Consider the following 13,302-nt stretch of genomic DNA (forward strand, 5'->3'; position numbering starts at 1 on the left):
ATCACGCGTTAGAGTAATTCTTTATGAAATGCTGTTTTGGAGAAGGCAGGATTCCTGTTGAAAGAAGTGAAAAAACCACTACAATATCAGTTCAGAGTGCAGACAGTGAGAATTGATTGCTTGTTGTGAATTTCATGAACATAAAGTTCCAGCCAAGACAAAGTACTATAAGGACTAAAGAAAGCACACAGGCACAGGGAGGAGGCGAATGGACATGGATTACCCCTTTTCCTCTACCCTTCACTCCTCTTTTCCACATGGCAGCTCTTTCCTGCATGTAGAAATCAGGGCTTAATGGAGGGGAGCTAAGTCCTTGGTCACACAGCAGATAAATGCTGTACTTTTTCCAAGAGATGTGATGGCAGTGGCTGTGTGCATTGCTCTCGTGGGAATTCATTCAGGCAGAAAGCACAGCGCAAGCACCATGACGGCATCTTGCTGGTGGCTTGACCGTTATAGACAGAGTTGCAGTTCAACTTACTCAACCTTTGTGTTAATGTTTTACTTTCTGTTACCAGCAGAACTAAGCATGACCTGCCTGGACATGCAAAAAGGAAAGCGGGCTAGATAAAGTCAACTGTGACTGATCAATCTTGTCAAAAATGATAAAAAAAGAACGCTTTGCAACTCTGAGATTCATGTTTTAACTGTATCCTCTGAACAGTAGGTTAGAGTCAGGCTGTTTTTGTGAAACTTACTTTTGACATTGAGATACATGGACTTGCTAACATCAGCTCCAACGTCGTTGCTGACTCTACACAGGTAGAAGCCACTGTCTTCTTCCAGCACATGTTTGATCAGCAAAGAGCCATTGACCAGCACCTCGATCCGAAAGCCTGAGTTAAGGGCAATGGGTTTGAACTGTGGAACGCCAGCTCCTGTCACAGAACACAGTGTTTTCATATTCTCAATCAGTGTTTGTGGGCTCCAGGCAGAAAGGTCGGTTTAAACTAACAGAAGAAACTTCATGTTAGTGTTGTCACATGGGTACAAATGACATCAACAAACATTACAGCAATCAGTTGTGCAGAATTTTGTGAGATTAATAAAGTAGCTAATGGGTATAAATAATGCATAAGTTTGCTTTCTATGGTTAAACTGCAGTGCATATCCATCACACACTACATTTGCAAAATTAAAATCATGTATAAAAATCAGTAAACATCCTAGAACTCCTTCCTCCAATCCTTTGTTTTACGAAAAAAATAGCTTTTCTGCTGTGGCCAGTCAGGATGGAATAATGCGGAATGAAACCAAATAAAAAGAGCTCTTCCATGAATGGTGGATGAAGTGGAGGTTTTTTATTTATTCAACCTCAAGGCTGTGGATATTACTGTATCATTGCTGTGTCAGCATTCACAAAAAGACCATCTATTGTAGAGAATAATCTGGCTCTAGGAAAGAAATCTGAAAAAGCAAGTTATCACATTCCAATCTTTCACTGAACCTGGGAGGAATCATTTTGTGTTACTACAGCATGTTTATTATACTACACATATATAGTCTGTGTGTGCATATTCATGTGTTTACCTTTAGAATACTCCCACTGGATTGTAGGAACAGGATAACCTTCAGCTGAGCAGTTTAATATCACTGCCTTTCCATAGATGCCATCCTGGTCCTTAGGTTGCACCACAAATTTAGGGGGAACTGCAAGACAGGTAGTCATTAGTTGTTGTATCGCATTCAGGACAAAAATATGTTCAAAAATCTCTAAAAAGATAAGATAAGAGATTTCTAAATCGGTCTCTGAAAATCATCTGGATTCTTCTTCTTTATCTCTGCAAAACTCTTACCATTTGCAGCAAATAACACAACACACTAAAATATTTCTTCGCACCTGCTGCATTTGTAAAATTATGCCCATATTGTTCTCCCAACTTTTTTTCTCATCTTCTCACCCCTCTCACTTATTCTTACCTCGGACGATGAGCTGGCTCTGGTGTTCCACGGCGGCAGCTGAATTGCGTGCGATGCATGTGTAGTTACCGTTGTGCATCAGTGTGAGGTTGGAGATGCGCAGGGAGCTAGTGAAGTCTATGTTGTCTATGGTGACACCCAGGCTTGCTGGGATTGGCCGACCATCTTTTTGCCAGGTGATGAAGACAGGCTGGTCACCAGACATGACCACGCAGGGGATGAAAACTCGCTGGCCGATGGAAAACCGAGGGAACTCGAATGGGTGGATGGTGGGTGGGACTGCGGAAGAGACATGCAAATTATTGTGACCTGAGGCCTTCGGATCACATTCCAAGGACTCAAGTTTACTTTGAGCAGATGTTTCTTAAAGTCAGTCACCATTTATGTACTGTATAAAGCAAACAACTTTATGACCTCACCGTACATTATGAAGCAGTCCCATGTCAACTCATCCATCACATTTCTCTCATTATCATCGTGTTCTCCATAATAAAACATTACACTGTGATTTTATTGCCTCTCCCCACATAGAGCAGCTGAATTCTCTCTCAAACAACACGCATATAACATCCTCTCTCACTCTCTTTTGGTCTCTGGGGAGACTGTAGTCATCGTGAGAACCAGATTCTTTGGAAAATTAATGATTTAAAATAACATTGGAATAAGCGGCACTTCAGCGCTTATTTAATTCACAACAAAATAGGCATAATAGGCTCCTGGGGATTCCCTCTCGGCAGCGGTGGAATGCTAAGCAGCTGAGGAGCAAATTAGCTGAGGCAGAATGGTGGCGTAGCTTTGTCTATGCTGTGTGATTTCCCCCTCGCACACTCGTTAGCACGTCAAGACCCGCCAGAGAGAGGGAGGGAGGGTGGAGGGTGTTGGGGGCTGGGGGAATCTGCCCATCCGACAATTCAAATTATCCAGCATCACTGAAGATAGAGAGCTATCAGGGGTTATCATCATTTGGCTCAGTCCAGCTCCACGCCGCTGCATATTCAGATGATTCCCAGATAAGTTGGCCAAAATGATGGAGATGGTGCTTTGCTATCAGTGATGAGAACAATTTATTTTAATAAGTTATTATAAAGAAATATCTCTCTGCACATCTGTGCTTTCTGCAGAAAGTAAAGGTAGCTACCAAAATGATGTTTTGGTGTATCTTTAAAATGTGATGTGCATCACGTACACCACTCTAAGTTTGTGGACTCACTCATGAAGTTAGTCTGTATTAGTAACCACAGACTGAGTGAGTAATGATGGACTAGCTATGAATTCTGGACAATAATATAGTGTCACACCTCCCTCAAATACATGACCAAAGCTGCTTACTTGACACAGGAGATTGGTAATAATCATGATGGAGTATCAGTGACTAAACCCAGCTACAGTACCTAAGTCCCATGCTTTTCTTCTAAACATAAGGCCCAGACTGACCATTTAATCAATTACTGTAACTGAAGACAGACCAGACTGAGCTTCATACCTTTCACAGTAACATAGACACTTTGGTGGGTGGAGAGCTGAGGCTGCACCAGCACATTACATGTATATTCGCCTTCATCAACGTCCTTCTGCACATCAAACAGCTTCAGGGTACCGTTGTTCTCGAAGGCCCGCTGCCGGTGGTTGTACGGCAGCAAATTGGAGTCCTTGTACCATTTGATGGAATAGTACGGGTAGCCAATGACCCGGCAGTGGATGTACATGTCCCGCCCAGCGATGGCAGTGAGGTTTCTCATTGGTCTGATGCTGGCAGGCCCTTGAAGGACACATTGGAGAGACAACTCTCTTAAAATGATTTTGAGGCAGGGGTGTGGTATAAAAGATGGTGCTGTGTTGTGTGTGTTTTCAAGACACCACAGAGTTTACAGGCCTTGATACATTCAAACAAATAAAAACATTAGCAAGATTTATTTAAGAGATTGCTTGATTAAGTAAACTTGTTGTCTAGGCAACACAGAGAAGGAAATCATTACCCCTCTTTCTTTCATATGAGACTGAGATTGCCTTTTGCCTTGTCAGGACCAGGGACTCATGTTCCCTACTATTTGAGCTTATAGAGAATATTCCATTTTACTCCCACCTCTTCAGTACTGGCTGTGATTGCCTCAGACAAGCATTAGAGTGGAATGTTCCCTTTCTCCACTCATGAAGCTATTATCAAAACCATTACTCATGTTGCTGGCTTTCTCAGACACTTGTGAAAAACCAACAGAATAACCGATAGGCTTCTATAGCTCAGTGTCTATCAGGTAAATGGACTATTAGGCTTCTCTTTAAACCACTGGAGAAGACAGTTTAACTAGGCTCTGTAGTGTACTTTGAGCAGGAGCATATCCTGGGTTGCTACTCTCTTTAGCACGATTAAGGAGCCAACGATGTGAGAAACAGTCATTACACTTTCTCCGCAATGGCACCTGTGGAGATTTATCTTCATTGCTTGGCTGCATTCGGCATCCATGTACCCCCGCCTAAGGGCAAGAGGGTCGCTCTATTTAGCCTCACAACATGCAAGAATGAACACAATCAAATTAAACCAATCAGTGTACAAAACATACCCTTCTCTCTCTGCAATAAAGCAATGCTAATGGCCTTGCACAGAGCACGAAAAGCTTGAGTGCCTCACTACTACTGCGATCTGACAACAGCAATCCAGCCAACCATGTCCCTGAAGAGAGGAGATAGCACTACAGTCATGCACTGCAGCTAACAATACGTCACCCTAATAGTGTCCCAATATAAAGCTATCAGCAGGTGCTGGGTAGGAAGTGGGGCATAAGAAAAGTTATTGCTGACACCAGTAACCCAGTGAAAGGAGTAACTACTACAGGAGGCTGTGGAAGTAGCCTTTAGTGTTCTATAGTGAGAGAAGAAACAAACTAAAGCCACACAATCAGTTTCTTACACGTGAAACAGAAACTACCTACATTTCGGATAAACTAATAATTCAGATCTCGGGACTAACTTAGCCATGTTTCCTTCAAGCGTTTGCAGTTCTATGCACAGTCAATTTATATGTATCAAAGCAGAATAAATCAAAGGCATGTTGATGTGTATATGTGATGGTGTGTTGGAAGAGTTGATCTGACAAGCACCTCTTACGTTTATTCGCGCCTGGTAGGAAACTGTCCCGGCAGAGTTGTTGCAGATGCAGCGATACACTCCTCCATCGGGAACCTGGGTCTGGCTGATGTTGAGGTGGCTGACCACGTGGCCCTCAGTATTGGTGTAGTGGGAGATGCGGTGGCGGCTGTCCCGTACCACGGGCTCCTCATCGAGAGTCCATGTAATCCTGGGCTCCGGTGTGCCTTTCACAGTGCACGACAGCGACACAAACTCGTTGATGTTGTAAACCTTCTCGCTGAACGAAGCCAGAATCTTGGGGGTGCCATCTAGACAGTACGGAGAGTCACGTGGAATAGGCTATTTTATTATTTTACACTGATTGCTTTCACTAAAGATTATTACACGACAAATGTTTTTCTAAATTCCAGACTAAAATGACTGCGTACCACAATACACATGACTGTGGTAAAACAAATCTGAAACAGCATCTAAAACAGATTAAGGCTCTTCTTTCTGGCTCCAAAACATCTTTACCACTACAGTCCTTGTAACGGTGGTCATAGAAGGGAAATACAACAACCGCAGCTCATTTAACAACCCATTTCAGAAAATCTAATAAACTGGGTTGGCCTTCATCTGCACTGCATCATTCAGTTTCACATTTACAATGTTTTGAGCGTAGATACATTCTTACAGTTACATTTGCACACTAAAACACAAGTTTAGACAAAATAACAAGAACACACATGCTACTTCGGTTACATTTTCAGATGAAAAAATTCACCAGTCACACACTGTGTCATCAAATAGAAGATCAAAATCTGACCTTCCAGTATGACTTGAACAAAGTCCTGGGCTGACATCTTGCCATGTCTGGCGAAACACTGGTAGGCTCCTCCATCACTCTTGGCCATACCAGCCATGACCAGGTTCTCCCTGTTCTGGCCTGTCATACGGACGCTGTTACTCGGGTAGATGAGTTCTCCGTTGCGGTACCAGGACAACTGGTACTCCTCAGAGCCAGTTACGCTGCAGGACAGTGAAACCTGGCTTCCCACGCTGCCCTTCACCTTCCGTGGGCTCACCATGACCTTTAGGGGCTCTGCAGGTGAGGGAAATAAAATGTTAGTGGCTGCTTCTAGTAAATGACTGAAACATTTATCCATATCTGTTTTACTAAGCAATCAATATTTTGCTAGGGAAAGATTTAGGAGGCTGAAACTTAGAAATCAGAGGCTGCATCTAAGGCAGCCCTGATTTTCTTTGACAGCAATAAATCACCAATGACTTACCACCAGCCCATAGGTACTGACCTTTTACCTGCAGCCTGCCAACCACCTCAGCATTGCCGTAGCCATTCCACACCTCACACACATACGACCCCGTGTCACTGGGCTGGGCTCGCTCTATCAGCAGGCCTGTCACACTCTGTCTGAAGCGTGTGTCGGGCTCCAGGGGCCTGTTGTCCTTTAGCCAGCGGTATTTGGGTGCGGGGTGACCAGAGGCCTTGCAGGGCAACTCCACTCGATGAGATGCCATCACCTCACGACGCTCAAAGCTGTCCAGGATGTGGGGTGCTGAGTTGGTAGGGTCTGCACGATGTAGTTTTTTTAAGAGGTTTAAGTTATTTTTGTTGTTCAAATCCAAGTTGTAAATGCAAATTCTGTATTTCTGTGTTTGAGTTTAGTTTTTTATTCCCTTTTCTGGCTAAAGGCTAATAGTGTATGTCTGTCAACAGTGGTTGAGTGTTTCAATATGACATACAGTCAAAGTGTGGTATCTTCAGAACCTTGGCACTGCAATATGTCCTATTACATTTTTTGAAAACATGTTATTTTGATGAAAGTCTTTAAATGGGCTTAGTATAAAAATAAGGAAATAAAAACACAAATCCGTTACTGTAAAGCGGTAGGTTGAACAAGAATGAGGGGGACTGACAATAACGGAAAATTAAAAATGGACAAAATAAACTGAATTCCATGTTAAATTGGTTGTTGTGTCTCGTTAAATTGTTTAAGAAACGCAATGGCATTTCCCTTTAGACGGCTTTGGCACAGTTCTGATGACCTTTATCATATGTCATCCTGCCTTTAATTCATGTGTTTTTTGCTTGTCTTGTGTTAAACAAAAAAATGTAACACACACACAAAAAAGAATGAGGATCCAAACTTTAGATGAGCACGAAGATGTGTGCTTTTATGTGTCATATCAATTTATTGTGTCATTTCACTCTTCCACTGGATGTTTTGGTGCCACTCTTACCTGAGACAATGAGTCGGGCACTATTGCTCTGTCGCGTTTCTCCTGTGTACCGATGACGTGTCATACACCTATAGTTGTACAGCCCGTCCTCCATTTGCACATCCAGGATATATAGAGCTCCCGTGGACGTGATGAGAAACCGAGACACTGAAAAATAAACAGACGATTAGAACATCAAGTAATTTAACAATATTCATAACGGCTGTATATTACGCCTAAGCTTATCAGTGTAATGTTGAACTTTGCAGATTTACTAAAACATGAGTCTTTGAAAACAGCTACCAACTGAAGACTGGACCAGCCAGGGCATGTCCTTTGCCCACGATACTTTTAACATCAATAAAGATGGAATTTAGAAAACATTATGTAATACACTGTTTATTCCAGTTTATCCAAAATCTAACTGGTTGTGTCTCAAACACGATGTGAAACATGAAAGGAACGAAACAAACAGCCAATATCCTCTGGATTTCATCATCGGAGCATTTTATAACAAATAATCTTCTACTGTTGTATGCTGTGGAGAAGAACGTGTACTTTGTGAGTTCATTCTTATGCACTGGAATCACTACCTCACACATTCTAAAAGGAGAGAATACAGAAAATCTAATATTGAAGTCTCTTAGCAAATATTTGCAAGTCAAGTGAGGTACGCAGTGCTGTGTGATTGTAGTCACCAAACATCTGCTGCAGCCCATTTAGCTCTGAAGAGCTCTGAGGCACTGTGACAAGGCTCTGTGTTGTGTAGCAGTGTAACACAGCTCGTTATCATGTAGCTCATCGCTCTCTTCTCTCTCTCTTTCTCTCTCGGGGGAAACTATCAGTGTCTCTCTCTTTCTCAGCGTCAGACTAAAGCACAGGGAGCCAGGGATCACAGAGCACTTTGATAAGGCATTGCTGCACAGGTCAGATGTGCTAATATCATGTTAATGTTATGTTAATTTGTGTGAACACATGGTACAAGAAAAAGGTAGTCAGTGTTTATGAGGAGTGATGTGTGCTGTGGCTGGTGGCTGATGAGTTATTTCATGTCACGGGGATGGAAAAGCCTATCAGGGATGGGGATCAAATGGGACCACTAGATCAATGGGGGACTCTGGCAATACTGGTAGAGATAGGCTATCATAAAGTAGACTTCATGGGGTGTTAAATTAAGTCCTGTCATGACAGTTTTAGACAGATTAGGGCTGCTTGAATAGGTCTGTGAATAGTGGATGCAAAAATACTGGGAAGAAGAGTACAGGTGAAGATTATGTGAATCGCACATGGTCACGGTGTCAACATAGCCCCACACATGATCACATGATAATCAGTTCTAAAGTGCGGGGGGCAGGAGAAATAATAAAGTTTGTAATCACAAAACCAATTGTAAATTTTGCTGGTTAACTTCCATGGAAAGACGCAGATGCCAATGTCGAAGCAAAAGGAAATGCTGACTGTCCTCCCTACTTTTACTTGCTCCTCGTTCTGTCTCTTTCCCATTTAAAAGTTGCCAGGCTTCAAAAGTTGCTTTCATTAAAGCAGATTGCCTGTCACTGTAACAAAAGGAAGAGGCTCTCAGTAGAATGCTCGTTTCATATAGGAAGATCTATATATTTAATATTACATTGAATGATGCATTTTTTTCTGTGAAGAAACAGTACTTATTGTTGGAAGTTGATCAGCACATTTTTCTTTTCACGTTGTTTTGGCTGTTGTTCAAAATAAACACAAACCAGAATGACAGAATATGTTAGTATCCTTCACAGTTACTAGTCAGGGTTTCTGTTACCCTTATTTCCATTCTTAATAAGCTATAATATTTATTAATGATAAGCTGAATGTGGTATCCATCTTCTTATCTAATAAAGAAGTGTTTTTTTTCAGAGTCAAACTACAGTGTTTAAATAGTTTCAGAAGTCTTCAACATCAAAATATCCCAATATGTGGTGTCAAAACATTGTGTTAAAACCCTCAGCGCCAGTAGCCACAATTGCTGTATAAACTATTAACTCAGTCAAATTTGAAAACCCAAACATGTATTTGCAGAGTCACCAACTCACATCATGCAATTACTGCCAAACCACATTTTAAATAAATGCCCCCAAAACCTGCTTTAACTGATAGAAGAAAGACCCTTCACATGATCTTGGCTGATAATCAAGTCTTTCTTTAGTATCAGAACAACTCAGAGATTAAACTGCTGATAGTAAACATTAAGCATGCTCAATGTTGTGCACACATGTAGACTAAAAAAAAAATGTAGGTTAACAGTACTCTAGATGTAGCCTACAGCATAATTCACTAATGATATCCATTAAATACGGCAACACTGGGCACAGTAGTTGAGTTTTACCAAGCATCTCTTTAGGGTGAGTATTTCACCTTCTATTAGACAAAAAGTCATATTTATCTGAAACCACTATACTTACTTAATTTAAATAGTATTGCAAGCTAATATTGTATGTTTATTTACTTTCCCATAATTTAGCAAATAATTTAAAATTGGGTTAATCTGACAGAAAAGGTGATGTCTATACTGTTTAACATATCGAGTTGTAAAAAATATTAAATTAAAGCTAAAATTCCAAACCTTTGCCTGATATCCATGGTTACAGCAAAAGCAAATAAATTCTTATCCGTCCAATTCTTTCAAAGGCACTGTAGGAAATATTTACATAGTATTTACATACTTGAAAAGAAAATCCTTGGGACAGGAAATTTATCTTGGTGGACGGTGTTTGACTGACCAGTGCTGCACATTATCACCAAACATGTGAACCTAAACTACTGTGCTACTACTGCTTCCTGATCACGTTCATGTGCTTCTGATTCAAGGAACACTGCTGCAAGACAAGACAGTAATTAGGAAAATGCTAAAAGTGAAACTATATTTAATTTCTATTATGTTGCCAGTAATAAGATTTCGGATATTAGCAAATTCCATACCTGAAGGTGGTAGTTGCTTGTCATTTATAAAAAAAAATGTTCAGTGCCTTTTCTGTAACTGATTATCTTGATTCTTGGTTTCACTATTGTCACACACCAGTGATTGTCTGACACACTGCAGGCCTATTGTTTCAAGTTGTATCTGCATGTCCTTGGAAGTTGAGGGAGAATGTGTGCTTCTAACACTGCTTCTATTTGAAATCCTGCTTGCTTGTGTATCTGCAAATTAACGTGTGTGTGTCTGCAAATTAACGTGTGTGTGTGAACATGTGTGTTCCTGTGCATGTGACTGAGTGTGAATGTGTTTATGAAGCATACAGCTGCATAGAGGAATGGTCAATAATAACGATCGTAGGTCCTCCACTACACTTTTCTCTGCTTTTCTCTGCTTTACCCAATGCACACTAACACTGCTTGAGGGACGGCCTCCAGTGTTCTAGCACTGGGTGTGTATGTTAAAGCTATGACCATGTGTTTGTGTCCACACCTGGGTGTATTAGATATATTTCTAAAACTACGGCCTCACCCCAGGTGGCTTGCTAAACTAATAGTTGTCTTCCCTTCCTGTTCTTGGCCCACCCAGCTGCTTTGGCATCAAGGATACCACAAACACAAGTCCCTTTCTGTGGATCCACACTCAGTCACTTTAATTAATTCCCACTGCAAGTAGAATCTTCATTCAAATGGGGAGGATTTGCAGTTCTTCACTTGTAAACTATAGTGCTTTAGAGACATAACAGAAACTGAAAGAAGTGTTTATATTACTCTACTCCCATTACACCTTTCAGTAAGGACAGTTTGCACTTGCATAGCTGTCTCACCATTGGACACAGAGGTTAACGTGTAACAAGGACTAAAAGAAGGGAGGAATTCTGATAAGGTGAAACACAAAGACACAATGTGACATTGCTGAGCACTTTGGCCTGAGCTTGCTGGGTGACCATCTGTCCCATAACTTGTGCTTCAGCTGAAGTTGCCTCAGCCTCCAGAGCCATTTCAATAGTCTATAAAAATAAGAGTGAATGGAGGAAAGACAAGATGGGAGGAGGGGAAAAAAGGTGGAGAGACCGACACAGCAAGCAGGAGAGAGAGAAAATAAAAGATGAAATGGGAAAGAACACCTCGGGGATACAACCACTCTGTCATCTAAAATGACTTACAAATTAGCTTACAGCTATGCGCTGCCAGTGAAGGAGAAAAGAAGACACAACTTTCATATGCTAATTCAGATCATTGCTAAGCAGAGCAATTATTTAAAAAAAAAAATGAAAAAAGAAAAAAAATGTCAGGGCTGTTTGACAGATCTTAACAGGAAGCCCATGCAGAGAAACCTGTGTCTTCTTACACTGCCTGTCTGTCTTGCTCAAATCTAAATCAAGTATAATAAGCTTTAGTATCTTAAGCTTCCGTGCTACAGTATCTGCAACACATTGATAATGAAAAATCATAACATAGAAACTATGTATTCTCTTTGAAGCTCTGTATTTTGCACATTAACTCTTTTTTAAAAAAACAGAACATTCTCAGTTTCCTCTTTTGTCTGAAAAAATGAGTTTCTCCTCTGACCTTGAACACCTCAACCTGCACTCATCTGAATCCGAAGAACTTTGAATCATCTGAGCTATCAACACCAACTGGAGCCTGCAGTATGTACTAGAAACCAATGTAGTCAGCTAAACAATGCAGATAAAAATTGCTTGCTCATCAATCTGCTGGCAGCGTCCCCACTGTGCAACTGTCTTGGACTATATTAGTGAGTGGAGTGAGGTCCCTGGAGACAGCTGGGCCCTACAGTGTCACTGTAACCTTGGCCACTCAAAGTCATGCAGCTTAAAAAAAAAAAAAAAAAAAATAATAGATAATACAGGGAGAAATTAAACACTAACAAACCATCAACCATATGCAACTAAAAATCATTGATATAATGCAATGGAGGGTGTGTTTGGGGTGGGGGGTGCTTGCACTGTTCCATTTTCTGCAGCGAAACCAACCAATTTTCCCAAACACTGTACTGTATGTATGCACACATCCATAAAACCATAAAACATCACCTAAAGCTACAATTTACACACAGATTATTTCTGTTAGTGTGACCACACAGAAGAATAAGTATATTTTAATGCAAATTGATATGACTGGTAGATATTGGCTTTGATGTTTTGGATCAACAGTGACTTTTACTTTTTTACAGCTGCACCCCTTGATTTGATTACATGAAATGAAAATATAGCTATCCCATAGGTTTCTAAAAAACTGAAACTGCAGTGATCATACTGCCATATGCAATGCAACATTGTTTCCCATTGCACGAATGTCGCACAGTAACTGGCGCCAGCATTTCTGGTGTAGTCTGTGAGTAATAATGAGTGTATGATGAGTCCAGGAAGGCCTGTATTGTAATTAGGCCTGGTCAGAATTATTGGCAGAGTGACTCCAGTTAGATCAGACAAGGACAAGTATCTCTGTAGAGGAGGGAACGGGGGGGGGGATCCCGCCAATTTAGAGTCCCTTTAATAAAAATCATTTGTCATTCTTACAGCAGGCCCACTGACAACTGCAGAGGTCGCCATGGCAACACACTGGCCACCATTCGCTTAGCAAGCATTACTCCCAGTACTGTAAATGGAGGACAGGTGGAAACACACACATTTACAGTCCAGTCAAATGTGTTCAATACTGACACACTGCAGGAATATGTAGAATGTAGCAAAGCACACACACACACAAAAAACATTTATTTTACTGCATTTCTTTAAAAATGAATTAATGAAATCTGTACTGATAGCAACCTGTAAGGTTAATTTTTTTTAAACATATTTCACTATCTTATATTTGTAGATCCTAATTTCTGTCTACTCTGTATATACAACTTGTATTTCATATCCATCCATATCATGACCATCACGGAATCTTTCCTTCTGTTGCTCTTCCTGAGGTTTTTTCCTTTTATACCCTTTTAATGGCATTTTTGGTGAGTTTTTTTTTTGATGCTGCAGAGACTGTAATGCCCTGGCTACTTTATGATTTTAAGATATATCAATAAAGTAGATAAACTTTTGAGTATCTTTGTATTCGGCTATATATCGTCTGTATATCCATCATAGGATATATAGTTGAGGCTGTAAG

The 13,302-nt window shown here is 40.8% G+C and overlaps 1 protein-coding gene across 6 annotated transcripts in view; it reads right to left on the minus strand.

Annotated features, from left to right (window-relative positions):
• Positions 1-13,302, minus strand: part of dscama (Down syndrome cell adhesion molecule a) — a 78,896-nt gene that overhangs the window by 21,334 nt on the left and 44,260 nt on the right. For 4 of the 6 annotated variants that reach the window (XM_067494577.1, XM_067494579.1, XM_067494575.1 and 1 more), the window contains exons 4-11: positions 7,249-7,395; positions 6,300-6,578; positions 5,813-6,088; positions 5,016-5,312; positions 3,404-3,679; positions 1,921-2,199; positions 1,531-1,650; positions 699-878 (exon numbers count right to left, since the gene is read on the minus strand). In XM_067494577.1, the coding sequence (XP_067350678.1) occupies positions 699-878; positions 1,531-1,650; positions 1,921-2,199; positions 3,404-3,679; positions 5,016-5,312; positions 5,813-6,088; positions 6,300-6,578; positions 7,249-7,395 (1,854 nt within the window). Of the gene's footprint in view, positions 1-698; positions 879-1,530; positions 1,651-1,920; positions 2,200-3,403; positions 3,680-5,015; positions 5,313-5,812; positions 6,089-6,299; positions 6,579-7,248; positions 7,396-13,302 lie in introns of those variants that run through there. The other 2 variants (XM_067494578.1, XM_067494580.1) reach the window with 2 other exon arrangements.

This window comes from Channa argus, chromosome 24 (assembly GCF_033026475.1).
Source record: "Channa argus isolate prfri chromosome 24, Channa argus male v1.0, whole genome shotgun sequence".
Taxonomy (NCBI): Eukaryota; Metazoa; Chordata; class Actinopteri; order Anabantiformes; family Channidae; genus Channa; species Channa argus.